Consider the following 27679-nt stretch of genomic DNA (forward strand, 5'->3'; position numbering starts at 1 on the left):
TTTCAGTCATTACTGAAAAGATTTAATCATTTTCCACAATTAAATCTACAGAACAATTTGTAATTATCAACAATACATTTTATTACAGCAACTGTTTAATATAAAAAGTTGGAAACACATACATACTGTTCTATTAAAAAGCTATCTAGAGCTGTCAGAATAACAATTCTTGTATGAACTAAATTTACATCTGGTGAGGGAAACTTCACTGTGGGCATAAATTGGTAGAGATCATCTGGTTAATGGGAAATGGAGAATGAGATTCCAAAAGATGTGAAAAGGTGTGTTACATAGGGCTGCAAGACATGTCCAGCAGGTCATATTGATGGAGAGAAAAAGATACAATATTTATGGGTGAGTTATAGCGCTTACAGTTGGCAAAAAACAAAAAGTGAGTTGTCCATATTTGCAAATTTAATACAGAGAATGCAGAAATTGCTAGGAATAGGAGGCCACATGGACAGCATTGTGTTTCTCTGATGTTGAGGAAATCCCCATTGTAAGCAAATGACTAAAATATGCATCTCCTCAACTGCAAGAAAATTACTACTTCACGTGGGAAAACATCCCCTTTTTCACCATCTTGGTATCATGAAAAAAGAGAAAGGTACGGGATCACCAGCAGTCACTTGAGAAAGAACCACTGAATGTGCAGTGGTTCTTAAACTTAAATTGTTCACTCAGCAAAGTGAGAAACTGTCAGGAATATTTTGCTAAAGGACATTCTAAATGTAATTGAGAAGTTACAACTGTTCTTAAAGCAAACAGATAAATACTGATGTATTCTCCATTTTGAACAAAAGCATAAATGAATCAGCACAAAACAATGGAAAAATTGTTCTACTTATTTCTAAGTATAAATTAATGATTCTATGTACAAAAATATACTCTGAAATTGTAGAAAACAATCTTTTTAACCAATATCTAGTTCTAATAGTCAGTTTTTCAGCCAAACACCATTTATTGTAATATTCTGATATGATATTGAACTGATTACAATGCAAATATTTTGAAATAACTTAATTTTCCTTGTCAAATTCCTTCAGTCCCCAATCTGAACAACATTTCACAATACATAGGGTGCAGAGCTAATGACTGCACATTAACTAGAATAAAAACAGACTATTAATGTCTGTCTTATAACTTTGAAAATTCCAATGTGTTTACTAAATTGCCATGTTAACAAATTAAACTAATACACAAAGGAGTACTTGTGCATCTGATTATTTTATTTTAAGAATAATCAGACCTCCATTTGCTTCATCTGTGCGGTAGAGTGGGGTAGAATTTTAAGCAGCTGCTCTGTACATTATTTCTATTATTATGAAGTACTTTTGAAACTCCATAAACATTTCAGTTAATTAATACCATGAAAACGTGTGTGTACACAAAAACTAATTTGACCATAGCTGCAGTTCCTTCTTGTAATTTAGAAAAATACTTCCCTTCGGAATTACTTATCTTATACTGCTCTATGGACAAAAGATTGGTTTCTCTAATTTCTTCCAGCCAATATCTTCATGTACTGTAGTGCATTGTGGGCAGCCTCATTGTGAGCATTACCACGGGAGATTCCAGTACCATGGCACACTGTCACTGGGAGAGTTGAAAGTTCAGCCAAACACTGATACTGACCATTCACAGTTAGTTCATCTGTGGGGGAAAGAAATGTTTCATAAGTGAAACAGACTGGGGATGAAATTGTGACTGATACAATGTACAGATGATTCTGAGATCAAGGTACCCTCCTTGCTAAACAGTCAAATTAAATAAAGCAGCAGTACAAACTCCAATTTTGATTTAAGGAAATTATTTTTCTTGGTCCATTAAAAAATAATTGACATTGTAAAGTTAAATGCCAGATATGTATATATAATGTAACATTTAATGAGCAAGTTTAAAGATGTAGGTGACAAGTTTGTGTAAGAATTATGTTTTATTTTATAAAAAGCAATATTAGCATCAGTTCTACATTGAACAATCAAGCTAAAAGAACATTTAGCAAGAAATAATGCTTTATCGCATAGTCTTTTCATCCATTTAAATAGTTAATTTTAAGCCATACAAGCAACTGGTTAATGTACTTACCTATATCCAGGTAGGTGACACCAAACCCTTGTTCTTCAACCAATTCTCCTAACATCTGGGTATAATCAGTGTTGGGAATGCTGAGTGGATTTCTCTTCAACTGATTTATTTTTTCTCCAGGTGACATTTTAATAAGGTCCCAGGTGGTCACCCTCACATTTCCCCTTGAACCATTCCATTCATTTCCAGAGTTCTGAGCACAATCAACCTTGAGGTTTGACTATTGACATTTAATATGATTAAATACTAATTAGATTTGTGCAAAATTAAGATAAAACATTAATATATTTTAACTAAATTTAGAGAACTCGTAGTTTAAAATATTTCAAGTCACATCTACTACATTAAAACATTTGTACCATACCCAATATTTTTGATCTCTATGACTTCAAACCCAAATGCTATCCATAGCCATCTTTCAATGCCTAGTGGCATCTACACTTTTCTGCTGTTGAGATTTTAGAGACATGTTTGGAAACCTCTCTAATGCTGCTTACCATTTTTCCAGCAGTAAGGAAAGAATATTAGATTCATTTTTGTGGATAGATCAACAATTAATCTATCACTAAACTTTACAATCTCTCTACGCTATATATACCATGAACTTAAACTTTCTTCCTGCTGCCAGTAGCTATAATTGTCACCTTGCACAGGTGTTCCCTTAACATGTCATAATTTTCCTAACACTGATATGCGTATTTTCTCGTGAGAAATGCCTGGAGATAATGGATTGGGGAAAAATGCTTCAACTTGTGGGAGGAAGAACATAACCAAGAGCATCAATCAGACAATCACCATGAACTGCAATGGAAACACCTTCAGTGAGAATATGAAACAGACGGATTCCAGGGAGGCTGGATAAGACATTACAAAGGGGACAAAATGCTACCGGGATGTATTTACAAGGAGAAAGTTGAGGGGTGGTGTGTCAAAAAAGCATCTATACCAGCATTGACTGAATGGAACAGTAAGCTGGTTATGATTTTATGTTTGGGGATTTTCAAGTTTTGGCTCATCTAACCAAAAATTGTAAATATCCTGCAAAATAATTCCAAAGAAGTGCACAGAAACTGCCAGAAGCCTTCTAACTTAACCAATAAAGGCTATTTCAGGTGTATTGAACATTGTATATGGAACTAAGGGATTTATGATGAATAGTAATGAGCTAAATAAAAGGTCAATTTCTTACTCTTCCCCATTTCATGGCACTTATATCTATTTGTAACCACATTGGTTTAACTTTTGATCTTTTCACTATTTATGTTAATTAGCTTTTTCCAAGTTGGATACATAACAGACAGCAGAAACTAGAATTTGGAGGAACTCAGCAGATGAGGTCACATCTGTGGAGGCATCAGCCACCCCCGGTCTTCTCATACTCTGCTTGACCCACTGGGCTCTGTTTGGCTTTTGTTCCTTCAAATTCCTTGCTCGAGAAGATGACAGCTGAATGTTCGTGAATTCAGCTTGGAAAATTGTGAACATATCAAACAGCTGTTGTCTTAGTACAGTAAAACTGACTCTGGTACCACCAGGATTTTAATACCTGCTTGTCTATTACCACTATTATAATTAATAATTCAACACATTCCTAATTCATTTTTAGACATGTTGCACAATACCATATCAGTGAACCCGAGACTCAAGAATAGTGCCAGTGAGCAGAAACGTCAAACCGCACGTGGTCAGCTAAATGGCAAATGATCAGAACTTCTGCATAACAAGGGATCCCAGCCTTCCATTATCCCATGGACCAATACCACTAAGCAAGGGTCTGTGGACCCCAGTTTGGGAACCTCTGCTGTATGGCCATACAGTACATTATCAGGGTATTACTAAAATCTTTGATTTAATCTCAAACTTTACTCTTACCAAAGAAATGTTTTCAGCTTTTAAGTCTTCTTCCCCATTCCAACCTTCTGGAATATTCTGTAGCTTGGCAATCATCTTTGTTGCAGCAGCCCGCTTTGCTGATTTCTTTGAAGTTCCACAACCTGCATGTAATTAAACTAAAGTTTGATATTTTTTTTTAAACTGCTCCAGCAATTTACAGGGATTAAGTTTAAATTTGTATTCCACAAGCAAATTCCCCTGTTGCAGCAATATACTTTACTGAGTCATGTATAAACCAGATTAATCAATTGATGACCATGAGTTTTTTATCATCCAATTTTTTCCCAGATTTAGATCCCTTTTGTATTTGAGGCAATTCAACAGCAAGGGCACACAAACTATGCACAAGGTGAAAATACAAAGACTTAAGATCTACTTAACTTTTTGTCCCCCAAATGGAATTGTAACAACATATATATTTTAACTCACATTACAAGAGATTATAAGTGATTAATGTGGATATTTGAAGTTATCCTTCATACTATAATCCTTCTAAAACATTAAATCCTGCATTCATATTGCAAGAGTTAAAGGTACAGTGCCTATAAAAAGTATTCTTGGAAGTTTTCATGTTTTATTGTTTTTCAACTTTGAATTAGTGGATTTAACTTGACTTGTTCTGACACTAATCAACAAAAAAAGACACTTGTGTCAAAGTCAAAACAGATCTCTGCAAAATGATCTAGATTAACTACAAATATAAAACATAAAATAATTTATTGCATAAGTATTCATCCCCCCCCCCACACATAAAATCATCACCTGTGCAGCCACAAACAAGAGAGAATCTGCAAATCCAAGCAACACACACCAAATGCTGGAAGAACTCTGGAGGTCAGCAAGCATCTATGGAAAAAAGTACAGTTAACGTTTCAGGCCGAGACTGGAGAGAAAAAGATGAGTAGATTTAAAAGATGGGAAGGGGAGAGAGAAACAAAGGTGATAGGTGAAACCAGGAGGGTAGGAAGTGAAGTAAAGAACTGGGAAGTTGATTGGTGAAAGAGAAACAGGGCTGGAGAAGGGGGAGTCTGATAGATGGGGATAGAAGGCCATAGACAAAAGAAAAAGGGGGAGGAGCACCGGGGGAAGTGACGGGCAGGCAAAGAGATAAAGTGAGAGAGGGAAAAGGGGACGGGGACTGGTGAAGGTCTCAACCCGAAATGTTGACTCTACTTTTTTTCCATAGATGCTGCCTGGCTTGCTGAGTTCCAGCATTTTGTGCATGTTGCTTGGATTTCCAGCACCTGCAGATTCTCTCTTCTTTGTGATTTGGTTACTGTATTGTGAAGTTTCTTCCAGGGATGTCTACCCTGAAGCAGCTTAAATTTTCCCTTTGACAGGAGTTCAGTGAAACTCTCTCACTGTTCACTTTGTGATCCCTGCTGCTTTCTCCCCTTCCCACCCAAACTTCTAGTAATGACCTCCCGCCCCCTCCTTCGTTTTTCCCTCTCTGATCTTATCTCCTTGCCTGCCCATCGCTTCCCTCTGGTACTCCTCCCCATTTTCTTTCTTCCATGGCCCTCTATCACCACATGTAAGACTCTCCCTTCTCTGGTCCTATATATATCTTTCACCAATCAACTTCCCAGCTATTTATTTCATCCCTGCCCCTCCTGATTTCGCCTATCATCTCTTGTTTTTAGAAGTCACTTAATTATTTAAATAGAGATAACCTCCCCATGTCCAAATGGAGTCAAGGTGTTTTCAATTGATTGTAGTAAAAATACACCTGTATCTGGAAGGTCCAACTGCTGGTGGGTCAATATCCTGGCAAAAACTACACCATGAAGACAGAAGAATACTCTGAGCAACTCCACACAAAAAAAAAGTTATTGAAAAGCACAAGTCAGGAGGTGTATACAAGAAGACTACCTAGTTAATGAATATCACTTGGTGTACGGACAAGTCAATCATCAAGAAATGGAAAGAATATGACACATATATAAATCTGTCCAGAGCAGGCCATCCTCAAAAACTGAGTGACTGCAAGAAGGGAACTAGTGAGAGAGGCCACCAAGAGACCTATGACAACTCTGGAGGAGTTACAAGATTCAGTGCTGAGATGGGAGGGACTGCACATACAACTGTTGCCCAGGTCCTTCACCAGTCACAGCTTTATGGGACAGTGGCAAAGAGAAAGCTACTGTTGGAAAAAATCTCACATGAAATCTCAGCTAGAGTTTGCCAGAAGGGAGATTCTGAAGTCAGTTGGAAGAAGGTTTTATGGTCTGATGAAACCAAAATTCAGCTTTTTGGCCATTGACTAAACACTATGTTTGGCATAAGCCAAAACTACACATCATCAAAAACACACCATCCCTACCATGAAACATGAAGGTGGCTGCATCATGTTGTGTAGATGCTTCACTGTAGCAGGCCCTGGCTTTTGAAGATAGTGGGTAAAATGAATGCGTCACCATTTTTCCCACGGCTGAAATGGTTGCCACAAGAGGACACAGATTTAAGGTGCTGGAGAGTAGGTACAGAGGAGATGTCAGGGATAGGTTTTTTACTCAGAGAGTGGAGAGTGCGTGGAATGGGCTGCTGGCAACAGCGGTGGAGTTGGGTACAATAGGGTCTTTTATGAGGCTTTTAGATAGGTGAATGGAGCTTAGTAAAATAGAGGGCTATAGTAATTTCTAAGGTAGGGACAGGTTCGGCACATCTTTGTAGCCTATGTCCAGACCTCAATCCGATTGAGAATTTGTGACTGAACTTGAAAAGGGCTGTTCACTCACCATCCCCATGCAATCTGACAGAGCTTGAGCTGTTTTATAAAGAAGAATGGGGAAAAATTGCAGTGTCCAGATGTGAAAAGCTGATAGAGACCTATCCACACAGTCTCAAGGCTGTAATTGCTGCCAAAGGTGCATCTACTAAGTAATGACTTGAAGGGAGTGAATACTTAGGCAATCAATTATCTTATGCTTTATTTTTGTAATTAATTGAGACCACTTTGTAAAGAGCTGTTTTCATTTTGAATCATAGTGGATTCATATCTCTTTCATGTCAATGTTGTAAAACAATAAAACATGAAAATGGGGGCAATACTTTTCATAGGCACTGTATGTTAAAAACAATCCTCCATTTGCAACTGTAATGAAGATTCATTCAGCTGAGATTTTAAATAGCATTCATGATTATTACCTGTTTCAGCAAATGGTTCTACCTTGCAAATGATCGCAAATTCTCTCTTGTGAGGAGGTCCCAATTCTTCAGCAATGCTGTAATCTGGAAGTCTCCACCCTTTCTGTACCACCAGTTCCTAGTAAACTATATATTAGCAATCGCTCCACACAAATCTAAAAAAAAGCCCTAAGCAATTGTTATTAATGAATTTATCTAAGATAATAATCACAACATTACAAATAGTTTAAGATGTAAACTAAAACATATTTACGAAACAAAGTGGTCTGTCTCACCTGAAGTGCACCAATAGGGTTGGGAGGATTTTGGGTCTTCTTCAAGGGAGTAGTGGGTTCTGGATCTTGTGAAGTATAGCTGGAAAGAGTGTAACATGCATTTCATAAAACATGCAGTCCAGGAACATAATTCATTTTTAACATCTCGTATTGTTAAAATAGATATTAAGGTCTGTTTGTGATAAGCTGCTAAACTCTGCCGAGATCAAGCAAATTAAACAAGCAGCAGGTTTTGCAATCTAGAATCCTTCTCACCTTATACCATCATAAATCGATTGTTGTGGATTTTCTCCGTTCAGTACAGCCAGAACTGCTGCTGCTGCTTTGTGTTTTGCTGCCTTCTTGCTCTGACCCTGGCCTGTAACCATCAAGATAACAATTATGTCCTTTCCAGAGACATTTGACTGTACACATTAGCTTGAAATCGTGCTAAAAGTGTACACTAATGAAATATTAATCAGATCACTGTTACACTCATCAATACTGGGTGCAAAGGATACTTCTTAACACACAAATCAATAGTTGAATTTAGAATCAATTTTGCTGCAAATTATGTGATGACCTCTTTCACTCTATTAATTTCTTAAATAACTATTAAAAACCAGTTTGCAGAAGTTCTACTGTCTATTGCACTGCCAGCTGGGGAAGTCAGTGCTCCAAACTTACTGCCAGATAAGGAAATTACTTTGAATTTGTGCTTCTCTGCAAATTTCTTTCAGTTAAAAGTCAATAGCTCCACTGAATTTGCAGCATTTACTTCACGTAGATAGCACTTTGCCAAGACATCTATAAAGTTTGTTCTGAGGAACACAGAACAAAATTACCCTGAGCTAACACAGATATGGAACTCTTGACTTTGTTCGGGTGCAAAGTTCTGTGAATAGCAAGGTCTTAAAAAGAACAGCTAACCATCATCTTTTCTCCTATGTAGTACCAAGATACATCATTTCATGAAGAGAACTTGTGACATTAAGTGAACTAACAGTTAACACACCTTTGCAGCTCACTTCTCCCACTGATGCTTTGAAGGTGAAGCTGGGCAGGTGGGCTTGACCCTCAGATTTTACAAGCTCGTACTGTGGAGTTTTACCATTCTTCGTGCAGTATTCCTGTAACAAGCTGATAGGAGTCTTCCCAGGTTTTGAAGCAATCACTTGATCCAAACTGAGGGGAAAACATAAGAGTGAAAGAAATAGGAATAGGAGTAGGCCATCTGGCCCATTGAGCCTGCTCTGCTATTAAATAAGATCATGGCTGATATGACCAATGGACTCATCCCACTTATCTGCCCTTTTCCCATAACCCTCAATTCCCCTACTATGCAAAAATCTATCCACTCGTCTTAAATATATTTACCGAGGAAGCCTCCGCTGCTTCAGTGTGCACAGAATTCCAGACTCACTCCTCTTTGGGAAAAGCAGTTCCTCCTCATCTCTGTCCTAAATTTACTCGTGTGAATCTTGAGGCTATGTCCCCTAGTTCTAGGCTCACCTACCTGTGGAAACAACTTTCCTGTCTCTATCTTATCAATCCCTTTCATAAACGTTATGTTTCTATAAGATCTCCTCTCATTCTTCTGAATTCCAGTGAGTACAGTCCCAAGCGACTCAATCTCTCCTGACATCTAATCCTTTCATCTCTGGAATCAACCTGGTGAACCTCCTCTGCAAAGCCTCCAAAGACAGTATATTCTTCCTCGAGTAAGGAGTCCAGAAAAGCACGCAGTACTCCAGATGCAGCTTCACCAGTACCCTGTACAGTTGCAGCATAACCTCCTTGCTCTTAAATTCAAACCCTCCAGCAATGCAAGCCCTTCTGCACAGCAGCATGTTGCAATCTTTTACTATTTAAATAACAACCTGATCTTCCATTTCAAAGTTTAATAGGTGGAAAAAATTAATTAATAATACTATCAAAGCTTATAAACTTTTAAATTTACTGCAGTAGCATGCAGAGTTTAGTATAAAGCCATTGATGTCCTGTTAACTCAAATAATTCACCTGATGGAACAGAATTAAAAACTACCAACACAGAGACAAGATTTGATTTATTGAATTAATGAACATTAAATTGCAAAAAATGCCAAGAACAGTCATTTGAGATCGTTAAGTTGTAGCAGAACATTAAATGGAAGTTTCTTTTAAATAACCATGAAAGTAAAGCATCATGAACACTATTAAAAAATGAAGTAACTTTGAAGTAAGTAGGCAGTACACTAACAGTTTTTTAAAAATTGCATTTATCTAAAATGGTCACATTTAAATACTAATCCAGACCCAGCCAAGTAATCTTATCAGCAAGAGGCCAAGCTGCACCTATGGAAACAAACCTTGGAATCATAATTTAGAATGAGTAAAGATCCTACCAGCAATGCTCTGGAATTCTCTAGAATTTATCGTCTAGACATTCAATGGTAAAACTTATGACTCCAGTTTTTGAAGTTACAGTAAATTTATTCCAAAATTCATACATGTCACCCTGAGATTCCTTTTCTTCCGAGCATACTCAATAAATCCATTACCATTACAGAACGAAAGACGACGCCAACTTGGGCATTCTACCAGCGTGCAAAAGACAATATAAATACAAAAAGAAATAATAATAAATAAACGTCGACAACACGAGATGAAGAGCCCTTGAAAGTGAATCCATAGGTTGTGGGGACAGTTCAGTGATGCAGCAAATGAAGTCTTTGGTTCAAAAGCCTGATGGTTGAGGGGTAGGTAACTGCTCCTGAACCTGGTGGTGTGAGCCATGAAGCTCCTGTACCTTCATCCTGATGACAGGATAGTCTGAGTGCTGGGGTTCCCTGAAGATGGATGCTGCCTTCCTGCGTCAGTGCTGGTGGAGATGTGACGGGCCGGGCAGAATCCACTACTTTTTGTAGGATTTGCCGTTCAAGGACATTGGTGTTTCCGTATCAGGCTGGGATGCAGCAAGTCAATATACTCTCAATAGACGCTGGAACTGGGGACGAGACGGATGGACAGAAACGCGATTTTAAGATCAACGTCCACCCGGTCTCCAATGTGAGCGGGCGATGTACTGTTAAAGTCGCAAGAGATTCTGCAGATGATGGTAATCTTCAGCAACACACGCAAAATATTTTAAGAACTCAGCACGACAGGAATAAACAGTCGAGATTTCGGGCCGAGTGCCTTCATCGGGACTGGAAGGGAAGGGGGATGACACCAGAATAATAAGGGACGGTGGGGAGAGCTGGGAGGTGACAGAGGGCTGAGGAAGGAATGCATGTAGTGGTAGACCCAGACACTGGTGCCCCGCAGGTGAGCAGAGCGCACGATGGCGGCCCTGTGCTCAGGCCGCAGCCGCTGCACTCACCTGAAACATGCAGAGCTCCTTTTGGACGCGGCTGTAAACCTGTCCTCAGACATGCTGTGTCCCACTGGTAGGATTGTAGCCGCGCGGAAAAGGTGCTCTGCCAGCCGAGTTTGGAGCTACCCGCTCCCCGGCGGCCCGCTCTTGTCAGGCTGCTTCCGGCCGGAGCGGAAGGGGAAGGGCGGGGCCTCGGCACGCCGCGTGGCATGATGGGTATCTTGCAGCCGATGCCCGCGGTCGTAATGGTGGTTCCGTGTCCAAGTCAGTGCGGTGGGCGGTCTTGCCGTCCTGGCCCAGTTTTGTGGGCTGCGATGTTCACCCCAGCCGGTCAACAGCAGGCACAACCTCAGTCTATGATGTATCAACACACACAAAATGCTGAGGTAGCAAGTCAAGTCATCGACTGTTTATTCCCCTCCGTAGATACTCACTAACTTGCAGTATTCCTCCAGCGGTATGTGTATGTACCTCAAGATCTCTAGCCTCAGCAGAATCGCGTGGTATCAAGCCAGGTTATATAATTGCTGCAGTACTCTTTTCAAACTTACTACGTCATCTCCGGGATTTTTGCTGGAATGAAGTTAACCTACACCACAAATGGGAACCTCCTTTGGTTCCCATGTGAAACCAAAGTTACTCAACCTCAGTAAGCATTTGGCACTTCCACATCTGCATGTGGGCAAAGAAGCTGTGGAATTGTGTGAATATTATTTCTTCTTATTTCACTATTAGTGGTCACAATTCTATCTCCTTTACCATAGCGTTGGAGAGGGATAGGAGCAGACAAGTTAGGGAAACGTTTAATTGGAGTAAGGGGAAAGATGAGGCTATCGGGCAGGAACTTGGAAGCATAAATTGCAAACGTTCTCAAGGAAACATACGGAAGAAATGTGGCAAATGTTCAGGTAAATCTAGTCAAGAACTTACAAAAGATTCAAAAAAACTAGGTAATGATAGAGATCTAGAAGATTATAAGGCTAGCAGGAAGGAGTTTAAGAATGAAATTAGGAGAGGCAGAAGGGGCCATGAGAAGGCCTTGGCAGACAGGATTAATGAAAACCCCAAGGCATTCTACAAGTATGTGAAGAACAAGGGGATAAGATGTGAGAGAATAGGACCAATCAAGTGTGACAGTGGAAAAGTGTGTTTGGAACCTGAAGAGATAGCAAAGGTACTTAATGAATACTTTGCTTCAGTATTCACTATGGAAAAGGATTTTGGCAATTGTCGGGATGACTTGCAGTGGACTGAAAAGCTTGAGCATGTAGATTTTAAGGAAGAGGATGTGCTGGAGCTTTTGGAAAGCATCAAGTTGGATTAATCACTAGGATCGGTAACCCAGGCTACTGTGGGAAGTGAGGGAGGAGATTGCTGAGCCTCTGGCGATGATCTTTGCAACATCAGTGAGGACAGGAGAGGTTCCAGAGGATTGGAGGGTTGTGGATGTTGTCCTTTTATTCAAGAAAGGGAGTAGAGATAGCCCAGGAAATTATAGACCAGTGAGTCTTACTTCAGTGGTTGGTAAGTTGATGGAGAAGATCCTGAGAGGCAGGATTTATGACCATTTGGAGAGGCATAATATGATTAGGAATGGTCAGCATGGCTTTGTCAAAGGCAGGTCATGCCTTACGAGCCTGATTGAATTTTTTGAGGATGTGACTAAACACATTGATGAAGGTAGAGCCATAGATGTAGTGTATATGGATTCCAGCAAGGCATTTGACAAGGTACCTACCCCATGTAAGGCTTATTGAGAATGTAAGGAGGCATGGGATCCAAGGGGACATTGCTTTGTGGATCCAGAACTGGCTTGCCCACAAAAGGCAAAGAGTGGTTGCAGACGGGTCATATTCTGCATGGAAGTCGGTGACCAGTGGTGTGCCTCAGGGATCTGTTCTGGGACCCCTACACTTTGTGATTTTTATAAATGACCTGGATGAGGAAGTGGAGGGATGGGTTAGTAAATTTGCTGATGACACAAAGGTTGGGGGTGTTGTGGAGTGTGTGCAGGGCTGTTGGAGGTTACAGCGAGGCATTGATAGAATGCAAAACTGGGCTGAGAAATGGCAGTTGAAGTTCAACCCAGATAAGTGTGAGGTGGTTCATTTTGGTAGGTCAAATATGATGGCAGAATATAGCAATAATGGTAAGACTCTTGACAGTGTGGAGGATCAGAGGGATCTTGGGGTCTGAGTCCATAGGACACTCAAAGTTGCTATGCATGTTGACTCTGTGGTTAAGGCAGCATACGATACATTGGCCTTCAATGAGTTTAAGAGCCGAGAGGTAATCTTGCAGCTGTATAGGACCCTGGTCAGACCCCATTTGGAGTTCTGTGCTCAATTCTGGTCACATCACTGCAGAAAGGACGTGGAAACCATAGAAAGGGTGCAGAGGAGATCTACAAGGATGTTGCCTGGATTGGGGAGCATGCCTTATCAGAATAGTTTGAGTAAACTCAGCCTTTTCTCATTGGAGCGATGGAGGATGAGAGGTGACCTAATAGACATGTACAAGATAATGAGTGGCATTGATCATGTGGATCAATGCCTGAAACGGCTAGCACAGGAGGGCATAGTTATAAGGTGCTTGGAAGTAGGTACAGAGGAGATGTCGGGTAAGTTTTTTAAAAAAACGCAGAGAGTGGTAAGTGCGTGGAACAGGCTACCGGCGGCAGTGGTGGAAGCAGAAACGATAGGGTCTTTTAAGAGACTCCTGGATGGCTACATGGAGCTTAGAGGGGCCATGGAGATTTGTGGGCCGAAGAGCCTATATTGTGCTGTAGGTTTTCTATGTTTTTTCTGTGTTTTTCTGCAAATATGCATCATTTAACATTTACGTGCCAAAGCCACAACTCACCATTACAAGACTGGAAACCAAACCAGTTAGTTAGCCTACTTGTTCTTGAACTCTGTTACTATTCGCACTGTTCACTTCCAACCACTCTACATCCATGAACGTGGAAATTTTGCCAAGACAACAATAATAAGACAAAGCATCATTGCCGAGATCAATACTGAGACCATTCTCAGCATCGATCTTGGCAGAATACCACTCCTTAGAACCCTTCAGTCTGAAAATCAAATGCTCACCACTATTTGTTTTCCATGCATCTAATTATCTTGCAATTCCACGGATCTTAATTTTGTTAGCTGACTATTGTCAGAGGTCTTCTGAAAATCCACACAAATGCTATCTAGTGAAATTCCTTAAATTTATTGCTGTTTTACCATAGAAATTATATCATTTAAATCTGCCTTTAGCAATTTTAAGGTGATGCTATTAATCCGAACTTAAAATGTATTTTCACTTTTCCAATTATTTTTCTGTCTCTAAAAGACCTCCCGCTTTTTAATTGGTGAAACCAATATCGACGTATACATATAGTGAAATGTATAGTTTGCATCAACTACAGTCCGGGGATATGCTGGGGGTGGGGGCAGCCTGCAATGGTCGCCATGTTTCAGATGCCAACATAGCATATCCACAACACACTAACTCTAAACTGTACATCTTTGGGATGTGGGAGGCAAACGGAGCACCTGGAGGAATGCCATGTGGTCACGGAGAGAACATACAAGCTCCTTCCAGACAGAGGTGGATTTGAACCTCAATATCAGATTGCTGACACTGTAAACTGATAGGCTACCTGCCACGGTATAATGATCTAGATCCAGTTCAACGTTAAAAATAAAAATGATTATCAGAGTACATACATGTCACCACATACACCCCTGAGATTTTTTTTTCTGTGGGTATACTTAGCAAATCTATATAACAGTAACTGTTCTATGTATCAATGATCAACAAACTCTGCAAATGCAAATAACAAATAATAGCAATAAATAACAAGCACAAAATAACAAAATAAGAGTCCTTAAAATGAAACCATTGGTTGTGGGAACACCAGAAGTAGAATGAGTTATTTCCTTTTGTCCATGAGCCTAATGGTTGAGGGGTAGTAACTGTTCATGAACCTGGTTGTAACCTTAGACAACATTCTTCACAAATTTTGACATCATCTGCAAACTTACTGATCATGATGTCTACATTCTCAATCGAATCATTCATAGAGCAAACAACAGGGAACCCAACAGTGATCCCTGTGGCATAACAGTGAAAACACATCTACGCTCCACCACCACTCCGACTCCTTCCGCCAAGCGACTTCGTATCTAATTGGCTAAATCATCCGGAACCTTGTATGATCCAAGCTTCATCCTGCTCTGTTTCCAAAATGTCTAACCTTTGAATTATATTTTAAGGTTACTAATAAAGCATTTTTTAAAAATCAAAACTAATTACCTTAATATTGGAACTTTTAAGCCAGAAATCCACATAAAAATAATTTTGGTATTTATGCACATGCTTCAAATAATTATTATTACTTATAGAATTAAAGTTAACTGATGTTTCAGCAAAAATTCCATGCTGAAAGTACATGCAATTAAAAATTAAAGGCTTGCTAATTTCCCTCAATTCAACCCTTCATAATTAGAGTGAACTTGTAACTGCAACTGTTGTTACAAACATTCCTATCAGGTTATCCAACTTGTTTAATTATTTATAATTTGAAGCCCAACTACAAAAGCATACTGAACAGTCGAGGGAATGCAAATGGCCGACGATTTTCGAGCTGCTACTCCTTTGTTAATTTTTTGATTCATTGTAATAGGTTTCGATTTTCAAATACTCATTTCTGGCAGGATGCAACTCTATTGGAACAGATAAGGGTTTTCTGTGGATAAGAATGTTCGCTGCAGCCACAAAGAACTTTGTGAAACAGGTTGGAGATACAGGCAGACTGAAACCAGTTCCTGATCTGAGTGAGGCTGACAGATATCAACCACTCAGTCTCGTAACAAAACGGACAAAATCTTTTTTCTGGAAGAAGAAGAAATACAGCTCTACTCCTTTCACTCTGAAGGACATTCTTGTTGGAGATAAAGAGATTTCTGCTGGTGAAGTATTTACTTTGCTTCTATTATATTTTTGCTGGTAGAAATGTGTAATATTTTAATGATATGATTTTGGGACTGATTAAACTGCTTAACCTCCATCAGTGTTCCATTATAGATTGTGTTTGAAGAAGATCAATTATGAAACATCAAAAATATACAGAAAAGCCATTTGTAATCAGTAAGGCTGCCAGCATAATCAAAGACCCCCCTCCCTCCACAGACATTCTTTATTCTCCCCCCTTCTATCGGGTAGAAGATACAAAAGGCTGAAAAGCGTACACTACGAGGCACAAGAACAGCTTCTAGCCTGCTATTATAAGATCCAGAAACGTGAAACTATTCATCCTTTCCACTGCTGATCCCTTGATGAGGACTGGTGTGTGTCTAACTTTGAGTGCAAACTCAACTAACGTTGAGTGCAAGGCTGTTGATGTGACACCACTCAACTAGCTGATCTATCTTGCTCCTGTACGCCTCCTCGTCACCATCTGAAATTCTGCCAACAGTAGTTGTGTCATTGGCAAATTTATAGATGGCACTTGAGCTGTGCCTAGCCACTCGGTGTGGTTGTAGAGAGAGTAGAGCAGTGGGCTAAGTAAACATCCCTGAAGTCCGCCAGTGTTGACTGTCAGCGAGAAGATGATGTTATTTCCGATCTCCACTGACTATGGCCTCCCGATGAGGAAGTTGAGAGGCCAGTTGCAGAGGGAGGTACTGAGGACCAGATTTTCAGGCTTGTTGATTATTTCTGATGGGAACACTGAGCTGTCATCAATAAACAGCATTCTGATGTAGGTATTGCTGTTGTCCAGGTGATCCTGATTACTGCCTGTGCCACATGCTAGCGAGCACAAGAATAGCATGATCAGGCATAATAATGCATGACTGAGAGACTTGTGTAGGGGGCAGGGCTTCAGGTTCCTGGATCATTGGGGCCTCTTCTTGGGGACATATGACCTGTACAAAAAGAACGTGTTACACCTGAACCCAAAAGGGTCCAATATCCTAGCAGGCAGGTTTAATAGAGCTGTTAGGGAGGGTTTAAACTAATCTGGCAGGGGGATGGGAACTGGAGTGATAGGGCTGAGGAAGGGGAAAAAAGAACTAAATCAAAGATAGTGTGCAACAGAGATGATAAAAAGGATGGGCAGGAGATGAGGCTTAATCACAGCCAGTGGGATGAGTTACAGGGAAATAGAGGCATGATGCAGTTAAAACAGAAAACAACTGTAAAGGGTTTTTTTTTCTTTGTTACTGTTGGGAAAGGGTTTCCTTTTGTTAACTAGCAGGAATGCTAATTTACTGATAACGAGAATGGTATTCCTTTGTAAACCAAATGGGGATTAATGTTCTTTCTTCTGAGTCTGTAAGCTTTTGTTGACGGGCTTTTGGGCAGATCGGCGTGAGGGGGTCGAGAGAGAGGACGCAATGTTCTAAGCTTGGCGAGGATCGGACCCAAAAGAGGGGTCCAAGGCCGGGAGATTCTCCGAGGGGGGGGGGGATGAAGCTAGATGTGCTTGGTTGACCACTCGGAGGGTCCTGAGCTGTTTGGAGAGTCGAGGAGTTCGGAGGGGATCGAATGGTGGCCAGAAGACTTCAGAAATTGAGCTCCAACGGCTGTGCACGAAGTGGTTTGGACTTTGATAAGTTTGGCGCCTTTTCTTTAATTTTCTCTTCATATATACTGTATCGTTATTAATCACTTAGTTATAGTAACCTTTATAAATTGTACTCATTTAATCGCATATGGTGTACTGTCTGTTTTTGGGCGAGGCGGGGACATCACACAGCATCCACACCGGCTGATTACCCAGTTTGGCGGGGCCGAAGGCTGCTCCCCCTAGACAAGAATGAGCTGAGCGAGCCTGAGGCGACCCAGGGTTACACAACAAATTTTGTATCTTCCGCCCGATGGGAGGGGAGAATAAAGAACGTCTAGGGAGGGAGGACTGAAAGTGTTACATTTGAATGCAGGCAGCATAAGAAATAAAATGGACGATCTTGAAATTCAGCTACAGATTGGCAAGTATGACGTTGTGGCCATCTCTGAGACTTGGCTAAAGGATGGCTGCCATTGGGAGCTGAACATCCAAGGTGTATCGGAAAGATGGGTCAGTAGCTGTAGGCAGAGGAGGTGGTGTGGCCCTGTGTGTAAGAAATAATATCAAATCATTAAAAGGGATGACATAGGAATGGAAGGTGTAGAGTCTCTATGGGTTGAGTTAAGAAGTGGCAAGGGTAAAAGGACCCTAATGGCAGTTGTATACAGGCCTCCAAACAGCAGCTGGGATGTGGATTACAAATTACAGAAGGAAATAGAAAAAGCATGTTAGAAGGGCAGTGCCATGATAATCGTTGGGGATTTTAACATGAAAGTGGATTGGGAAAACCAGGCCAGTACTGCACCTCAAGGGAGAGAATTTGTAGAATGTCTAAGGGTTGGCTTTTTAGAATAGTTTGTTGTTGAGACCACTAACTGATTGGCTGTTGTTCAATGATCTGGAGATGGTAAGAGAACTTAAGGTTAAGGAACCCTTAGGGAACAGTGATCACAATATGATTGAGTTCACTTTGAAATTTGAGAAGGAGAAACTAAATTCCAATGTGTCAGTATTTCAGTGGAATAAGGAAATTACAATGGCATGAGAGGAGAACTGGAAAGAGATACTAGAAGGACACCAGAGCAGCAATGGCTGGAGTTTCTGTGAAAAGTGAGGTTAGTGCAAGACCGATATAGTCCAAATAAGAAGAAATTTTTGAATGGAAGGACACTACCGTTGCTGACAAGTGAAGTTAGAGTCAAAGTAAAAGCGAAAAAGTACAAGGAAGCCAAAGCTGGTGGGAAGATAGAGGATTGGGAAGTTTTTACAAACTTGCAGAAGGAAACTAAGGAGGTCATTAGGAAGGAAAAGATGAATTATGAAAGGAAGCTGGTGACTAATATCAAAGAAGTTACTGAAAGCTCTTTTTAAAGTATAGGAAGGATTAAAGAGTTGAGGGTAGCTATAGGACCAATAGTAAATGATGCTGGAGGTATTGTAATGAGAGATGCAGAGATGGCAGAGGAACTGAATGTGTATTTTGCATCAGTCTTTACAGTGGAAGACATCTGCAGTATACCGGATACTCAAGAGTGTCAGGGAAGTGAGGTAGGTGCAGTGAAAATTACGACTGAGAAGGTGCTCAGGAAGCTTAATGATCTGAGGGTGGATAAATCTCCTGGACCTGATGGAATGCACCCTCGGGTTCTGAAGGAATTAGCTGGAGAGATTGCAGAGGCATTAACAATGATCTATCAAGAGTCGACAGTTTCTGGCATTGTACTGGATGACTGCAAAATTGCAAATGTTAATCCGCTATTAAAGAAGGGTGGGAGGCAGCAGAAAGGAAACTATAGACCTATTACCCTGACAGCAGTGGTTGAGAAGTTGTTGGAATCAATTGTTAGAGATGAGATGACAGAGCACCTGGAGGCACATGATAAAATAGGCCAAAGCCAGCATGGTTTTCTGAAAGGAAAATCCTGCCTGACTAACCCTACAATTTTTTGAGGAAATTACAAGCAGGTTAGACAAAGGAAATGTAAATGTAGTGTACTTGGATTTTCAGAAGGTCTTTGACAAGGTGATGCATGTGAGGCTGCTTAGCAAGATAAGAGCCCATGGAATTACAGGGGAGTTACTAGCATGGGTGGAGCATTGGCTGATCAGCAGAAAACAGAGTGGGATTGAAGGGATCCTATTCTGGCTGGCTGTTGGTTACCAGTGGAGTTCCACAGGGATTGGTGTTGGGACCACTGCTTTTTATGATGTATGTAAATGATTTGAACTATGGGATTAATGAATTTGTGGCTAAATTTGCTGATGATATAAAGATAGGAGGAGGTGTGGGTAGTTTTGAGAAAACAGAGCGCCTTCAGAGGGACTTAGATAGTTTAGGGGAATGGCAAATGAAACACAATGTTGGAAAGTGTATGGTCATGCACTTTGGTTGAAGAAATAAATGGGCAGACTATTTAGATGGGGAGAGAATTCAAAATGCAGAGATGCAAAGGGACTTGGGAGTCCTTGTGCAGGATACCCTAAAGGTTAACCTCCAGGTTGAGTTGGTGGTGAAGAAGGTGAATGCAATGTTGGCATTCATTTCAAGAGGTATAGAATACAAGAGCCAGGATGTGATGTTGAGGCTCTATAAGGCACTCGTGAGACCACATCTGGAGTATTGTGTACAGTTTTGGGCTCCTTATTTTAGAAAGGATATACTGACATTGGAGAGGGTTCAGAGAAGATTCATGAGAATGATTCCTGAAATGAAAGGGTTACCATATGAGGAACATCTGGCAGCTCTTGGGCTATATTCCCTGGAGTTCAGGAGAATGAGGGGGGATCTCATAGAGACATTCCGAATGTTAAAAGGCCTGAACAGATTAGATAAGGCAAAGTTATTTCCAATGGTAGGGGAGTCTAGGACAAGAGGGTACAGTTTCAGGATTGAAGGATGTCCATTTAGAACAGAGATGTAGAGAATTTACTTTAGTCAGAGGGTGGTAAATCTGTGGAATTTGTTGCCACGATTGGCTGTAGAGGCCAAGTCATTAGGTGCATTTAAGGCAGAGATAGATAGGTTCTTGAATAGCCAGGGCATCAAAGGGTATGGGGTGAAGACAGGGGAGTGGGGATGACTGGAAGAATTGGATCAGCCCATGATTGAATGGTGGAGCAGACTCAATGGGCCAAATGGCCTACTTCTGCTCCAATATCTAATGATCCAAGTTTTAGTAGAGAGCCACTGAAAATGCATCTGCTGTAGACCTATTGTGATAGGTAAACTGCAGCAGGTCCATGTCCTTGCTCAGGCAGGTATTGATTGTGGCCATGACCATCCTCTCAAAGCAATTCATCACAGTAGATGTGAGTGTAACTGGGCGATTATCATTGAGGCAGCTCACTCTGCTCCTCTTGGCGATTTGTATGATTGATGCACTTTTGAAGAAGGTGGGAATGTCCAACTGCTGCAGTGAGAGATTGAAGATGTCCTTGAACACTCCCTCTGGTTGGTTAGCACAGGTTTTTCATGCTCGACCAGGTAAACCACCATAGCCTGATGCCTCACAAAGGTTCCCCCTCTTGAAAAATGTTCTAACGTTGGCCTCTGAGACAGAGATCACAGGGTCATCAACTGCTGCAGGGTTAAACAGAGTTGGAGTTTAATTCTCCCTTTTAAAGCATCCATAAAAGGTGTTGAGCTCATCTGGGAGTGAAGCATCAGAGCCATTCATGATGTTCGGTTTTACCTTGTAGGAAACCCTGCCTGAGCTGATGTTCATCTGATTCAGTCTCTAACTTCAATTTGATTTGTTTTTTTTTCACTCTATTCTCTATCTTTCTATTGCTCTATTTCTCTCTATTGTTTGCCCATCTAAGAGTTTCTAAATATGTAAAAAAAAATTACCTCTGATACCTTGCCGAAATTTTCCTACAATCACCTTGGAAGTTTTCTGCCTTATCCACAATACTCCTTGCATTGAAGTAATGTACAACTCAAAACATTAGTCCTACCATGCTCAACCTTTTGACTTTTTTTTCTTTGTAAGTAGGCTTAAGATCTATTTTACATGTAAATATACATTCATTTTAAAAATGTAAAAGATAGTTAAGCATTTATTTTCTATTTAATAGGCATCTCTTCTTATCAGCTACTCAATTATGAAGATAAGTCAGATGTTTCTCTGAGGGGGAAAATGGGAGATCATGTTATTCATGATGTTGGAATGAAGGTTGATGGATTGTATTCAGTGGCAGTGAAAGCTTCATTTGGAATTGTAACAAAACACGAGGTTGAAGTTCCCGTTCTGCTGAGTGAGATCATCAACAGGTAACTTGCCCATTGTCCAATATACTTTAGTAGTAATATTTGAAGATGCTTTAAACTTATTAACAAAACACAGTGAAAGATTCTTGAATTCATGCATAAATAAAAATAGTAAAACATAAACATTGGATATGCATAAATACCAAAAGGCGAAATGAACATTTTCCTTAATAACAAAACCAATTACTGTAATGTTATTTTGGACAGTCAACTTAAATAGTACAAACTTGATGCCATGAAGAGTCTAATTCTTGATCATTTTGGAGTTTCCTACATTGTCCAAATGAAGGTCTGTTCAAAGACGAAACAGACTTTTAAGAGGCTTTTATATAGGTACATGGAGCTTAGTGAAATACAGGGCTATAGGTAAGCCTAGTAATTTCTGAGGTAGGGACATGTTCGGCACAACTTTGTGGGCCAAAGGAACTGTATTGTGATGTAAGTTTTTCTATGTTTCTAGATGTGAATGTCTGATTAGCTTTACCACTGTAAAATTCATCCATGTGGATTTCTGGATTCTCCATTTGTAAGTAGACTAACATTTTGAATTGACTTCAGAAAAATTGACATGGAACATTGCCTTGTCCGTCAGTTGAAAGAAAGGCAACGTGCTGTACTGTGTGTTGTCATGGAGAGCATCCGTACCACTCGACAATGCTCACTCACCATGCATGCAGGCATGAGAACAAAAACAAGGAGGGTACGTATTATTATCTGTTTTGTTGCAGTAAGATGGCTCCTGTTTACACTGCTCTTAAGTGAATAAATAATAATGAAGAGTGCATTTAGGTATCACTTACTCTAGTTTCTTTATGTGGAAGACAAAAGAGTTTCAGATATACTGTTTTATTTTCTCTCATTCTTGGTCCACTTTCTTTATATTATAATGTTCACCATTATTTTACACTTTTTAAAACCTCTCACATTGCCTCCTCTTTGCGTGAAGCATGGGTTATTGCAAATGAGTGACTTTTAATAAAGTTTGTACAACATAAATAAATGGCTACACTTCAAGAAATGTTACATATTAAGCCCTTTTCTGTGCTTGGGAGCTGACTTTAACAGAAAGGAACATTGGAATGACATTTAATGGTTGGCCAACCTCAAACATTTTCTTTTACACCCACAAGCAAAGTTGAATAACAAACTATTAAGCAAATATAAATTACTTTATTCTATTTTATCGCCTGTAGAAAAATAACAACTAACAATAGAGTGTCAAGAGTGTCAGTCAATGACCTCTTGTGTGGCATGATGAGGCCACCCTTAGGGTGGGGGAGCAACACTTTGTATTCCATCTGGTTGGTCTCCAATTTCAATTTCAATTTCTCATGATAAAAAAAATCCCTCCCCCTCCTTCTATTCCCCACACTGTCCTCCTACCTGCCATCACCACCCCCTTCCCTTTCTCCTATAGCCCATCTTCCTCTCATATCCTTATTCTCAGCCCTTTACCTTTCCTACCCACCTGGCTTCATCTATCACCTCTAGCTATCCTCTGTGTAACACTTGCTCAACAGGCTGGTATACGTCTGGGGGAAAATTCCAGTCACTCTCCAACCCCGCCTCCCGTATATGCAGGTACTGTGGAAAACAAGTTAATGCAGCGTCGCACACGCAATATCAAACTCACACCAGATACAGTTATAGAATATACTTTGAAGATTTTACTAGAACTAAATGATTACTAACAATACAGTGTATATGAAGGAAAAGAAAATAGAGGGCGCCAAAACTTATCAGAATTCAGTCAGTTTAGTGCACATCGTTGGAGCTCAACCATCTGTTTGACCCATCTTCGCTCTCCTCTGACCTCCACGTCCTCACACTTGGGACCACCCGCGGTGGTCAACTGAGCAGTGCAGCACACGTCCGCCTTCTTTGGCGTCTTCCTCCTGACTCCCCGAAAAGACCGTGAAAAACCCAGCTCCCAGACCCACAAGAACAAATAACATTCAACCCCATTGGTTAACAAATGAATACAATCCCCGTTATCAGCAATTCTAAAGGTAAACAAACTGCGCGAAGCTTCGAGAATGCTCTGCAGGAAAACACTCTCTCTCCAGTTAGCATAACAAAGAAGCAGTTTTACTTTTAACAAAGAAGCCATTTTGATTAACATACGCAGTACATCTGTTTTCCCCTCTCCTTTTTATTCTGACATCTTCCCCCTTCCTTCTCAGTTCTGAAGAAGGATCTCGGCCCAAAACATCGACTGTTTGTCCATTTTCATGGATGCCACTTAACTTGCTGGGTTCCTCCAGAATTTTGTGTGTATTGCTTTGGATTTGCACTATTTCTTGTGTTTATGATAGTAGAGTGGATGTCATTCAAGAATTGTGTTAATATGCTGGTAGAGAAAAAAACAGAAGTTGGGATGGAGCTTTGTACAGAGATTATGGAGCTGGAATATAGTGTAAGGACTATAGGGGAGTACAAAATTGGAAACAACTCTGAACTCATCTCTCCAGACTCACAAGTTAACAGTTAAAATAAGCAGAATCACATTAGTGATAACTTACTCAATGTCAATCTTGGATTTAAGCATTGTAAATCAAGTGCTTGTTAGATAGAATTAAAACTTGGTTCCATAAATTTTGAGAGTATGGAAAGATGAACAGAGTTACCATTTATAGGGTCTTCTGCTTTAATGTTGAATTTTCACCATCTGCAGATTTGTGCTTTCCAATTAAAGCAGTCTGTTTGTTTTGTTTATCGTACCCACTCTAGTTTCAGATCGATAATGGACAAAATCATAAGGGCTGGGACAAAGCCCTTGTCATCCCAGCTCATACAACAATTGCATTTAGTGTATTTGAGCTTTATATCCATTTGGACGGCCATTTTGGTAAGTAAAGCTTCAGCAACATTGTTGTACTGCTGCTTTTAATTTTACAGAAATTCTCAATGCACATGTAGTCACTAAATAATAAGCTCTCCCACCCCCACTATTTAAATATACGGAATAAATCAACTACACGTGATACCTAAACCTGTAAGGTATCATTCAAGCAGTCATTCTGGGATCAATGATCAAATGTTTAATTCTTTTAAAACTCACAATTCCTCAGTAGGAATTGATTCACATCAAGGGAAATATTTGCCATTGAGCAGGACTGGAAAATTAATTACAGTAAAGATGTATTATATGTATGTCTTAACATTGGTTACACTGAACATGGAGTATGTCTGCAGTTCTGGTTGCCAGACTCTAGGAAGGATGTGATTAAGCTAGAGAGTGTGCAGAAAAGGTTTAGGAAGGATGTTGCAGGGACTGAAGAGCTCGAGTCATTAGAAGAGACGGGATAGGACAGGACTGTTTTTCTAGGACATGTGAGGTTTATAAAAGGTGGTTAGTCACAATCTCTTCCCCAGGATAAGGAAATCTAAAACTAAAGGGCAGAGATTAAAGGAGAAAAATTCAAAGAAAACCTGAAGGGACAAGTTTTCCACATAGAAGGTTGTGGACATACAGAACAGGTTACCAGAGGAAGTGATAATGGCAGGTAATGTTACAAAGTTTGAAAGACATTTGGATAAGGACATGGATAGGAAAGGTTTAGAGAAATATGAGACAACACAGGCACATAGGACAAGCTTAGGTAGGTACCTTGGTCAGTGTGAAGGAATGGACCCAAGGGCCCATGTCCATGCTGTATATCTCTATGACTGACTCTACAGCAGTGTTGAATTTGACTTTAAAATGCTCTGTATTTAATGAGCATCTGTATACTTCAAATTTAGAATTGTGTGTAACATCGGAATCAAAAGGTGGTTATGAGAAGGAACAACTAACAGACCAGTTGGGCGATTTAAGGAACCGGTTTTCAGTGTGGAAATTGCGACGATGCCTGTCAGACTTTTTTTATGGCAGCCCATTCAGATCAGGTGAGATCTTCCCCCAGTACTGGAGAGTCATTACAAAAAATGAAAGTACCATACAGGTCTAAATAAAAAAAATACAAATAATCAGATTGCAGTCCTATTTTGTTCTATTCCCGTTGAATGCATACTATGTTTTATAGAATGTATTGTATGTTAAGCTTTACTCATGAAATAAAACATTCTAACTTTATAGGAGACACAAGGGACTGTAAAAGCTGGAATATGGAGCAACACAGAATAAGGTGGAGGAGCACAGCAGGTCAGGAAGCAACTGTGGTAAAAAGTGGGTAGTTGACAATCTGGGTCCAGATGCAGAATCTCGACCCAAAATATCGATAGTCCATTTGTCTCCACAAATGCTGCCTGACCTGCTGTGTTCCTCCAGCTTTTTGAGTTGATACTATATTCGCTTTGTAGATGGTGAAAAATTTTGGGATGACATTTGTAATTTAAGTGTGGGCTTATTTCCATAATCAAAAGAACCAAAATTATAAAGAGGTCATTCATATCATGTGGACCAAAGATATGTCATCCAGTTTTTCATTGCTTTTTCTTTGTTGATTGGCTGGAATAATAATGATGAATAAATGCCTTTATTATTCTGTGGTTAGGAAAGTGATTGCATTAATGACATTTCTCTACAATATTCTTTTTTCAGTTTGCAATTTCATAACCAGCTACCATTATCCTACATTTGCACCCATCCTGACTCCCATTGGAACCTGTGCCTTCTACTAGACCCCAATCTTTGGAATACTTTCCCTGAAGTATTGTCACTCTATCCCTTTTAAAGCCTCTCATCCCAAGTTTGGGAAGGCCAAGAGATAATCCTTGTCATATGGATGAAATCTCAACATCCAAAGGAATCCCGGATGATCAGAGAGAATGTTCTAACTTCACAGAGAGCACTAGAGGCCAGGATTGAACTCTGGACAGTGGAACAGGAATGGAACAGCTTTTCCAGCTCAGTCAGTGTTTTCCTTGTTCACTTCATAAGGCTTCATCTCAGCTTCAGTTTCAAGACAAAACCTTTATCACAATAGTGCAGTTACAGTATAAATGTGCCCAATTCTTACATAATGGTGATGGAAGGAGACTTGACACCCCAGTGAGGTGGTCAGCTCTTACTTTACACTTCATTGTTCCACGTTTAACATCAGTATGAGAAATGTTCTGCTTTGCACAGAAACTGCTTCTGATCAGTGCTTAAGGGAACAGCCCACAAACTTATTATTTGTCCAGTAGTTAAAATTTTGAAAATGGTTTACAATTTCCCACCACTTTAATGTTATTAATTCCTACAATTTAAAATTACTTGTGATTAAGACCTGTAGTTTTTCTGTCAATTGTTGACTGGGCCTTTATGGTATTAAAGATTTCAATATTAGCTTGCAAATGTCAAATAATCCACAAGACTGAAATATCCTTTCAAAGTTCACAAAGTTATATTTATTATTAGAGTACATACATGTCACCACATACAACTCTGAGATTCTTTTTCTGCAGGCATACTTAGCAAATCTATAGAACAGTAATTCTAAACAGGATCTGTAAACATCAGGACTGTAAACAGTGAATGAACTGTGCAAATGCAGATAATAAATAAGGAGCATGAGATAACAAGATAAAAGAATCCTTAAATGAGTGCAGTTATCCCTGTTTATTCTAGAGCCTGATGGCCGGGAGGTAGTAACTGTTCTTGAACCTGGTAGCACGAGTCCTGAGGCACTTGTACCTTATATTGGATGGCAGCAGTGAGAAATAGCATGGCCTGGGTGGTGAAGATCTTTGAATATTGATGCTGCTTTTCTACAGCAATGTTTCATGTAGATGTGCTCAATGGTTGGGAGGGTTTTACCCATGATGTACTGGGCTGAATCCACTACCTTTTGTAGGAATTTCTGCTTAGAAGCATTGGTATTCCCATACCAAGCTGTAATGCAGCCAGTAACCACACTCTGCACCACAAATCTACACAAGTTTGCCAAGGTTTTTAATGACGTGCCAAATCTCCACAGACTCCTGAGAAAGTAGAGGTACTGTCATACTTCCTTTGCAATTATATTTATATAGTGGGTCCAGGGTCCAGGACAGGCCCTGTAAGATAGTGACACACAAGAATTTAAAGTTACTGATCCTCTGATGATTACTGGCTGATTACCTTTGGTACATCTCCTGGTCCACTATTAGGTCTTATTGACATTGAGAGATTATTGTTAT

The 27679-nt window shown here is 40.0% G+C and overlaps 2 protein-coding genes across 8 annotated transcripts in view; one reads left to right on the forward strand and one right to left on the reverse strand.

Annotated features, from left to right (window-relative positions):
• Window positions 1-10886, reverse strand: prkra (protein kinase, interferon-inducible double stranded RNA dependent activator). Its single transcript, XM_059966769.1, has 8 exons — window positions 10746-10886; window positions 8398-8567; window positions 7659-7761; window positions 7404-7482; window positions 7129-7246; window positions 3961-4082; window positions 2089-2308; window positions 1-1653 (listed from the first exon to the last, which is right to left on the reverse strand). Exons 1-8 carry the CDS (start codon window positions 10796-10798, stop codon window positions 1496-1498), a joined length of 1023 nt encoding a protein of 340 aa, XP_059822752.1. The 5' UTR covers window positions 10799-10886; the 3' UTR covers window positions 1-1495.
• pjvk (pejvakin) overlaps window positions 10822-27679 on the forward strand; it is a 25892-nt gene continuing 9034 nt past the window's right edge. Inside the window, exons 1-6 of one of the 7 annotated variants that reach the window (XM_059966767.1) lie at window positions 10822-11125; window positions 15418-15703; window positions 21382-21577; window positions 22133-22274; window positions 24305-24422; window positions 25319-25462. In XM_059966767.1, the coding sequence (XP_059822750.1) occupies window positions 10949-11125; window positions 15418-15703; window positions 21382-21577; window positions 22133-22274; window positions 24305-24422; window positions 25319-25462 (1063 nt within the window). In that variant the 5' untranslated portion in view covers window positions 10822-10948. The other 6 variants (XM_059966764.1, XM_059966766.1, XM_059966765.1 and 3 more) reach the window with 6 other exon arrangements.

The sequence above is a fragment of the Hypanus sabinus genome, chromosome 4 (assembly GCF_030144855.1).
Source record: "Hypanus sabinus isolate sHypSab1 chromosome 4, sHypSab1.hap1, whole genome shotgun sequence".
Classification (NCBI taxonomy): domain Eukaryota; kingdom Metazoa; phylum Chordata; class Chondrichthyes; order Myliobatiformes; family Dasyatidae; genus Hypanus; species Hypanus sabinus.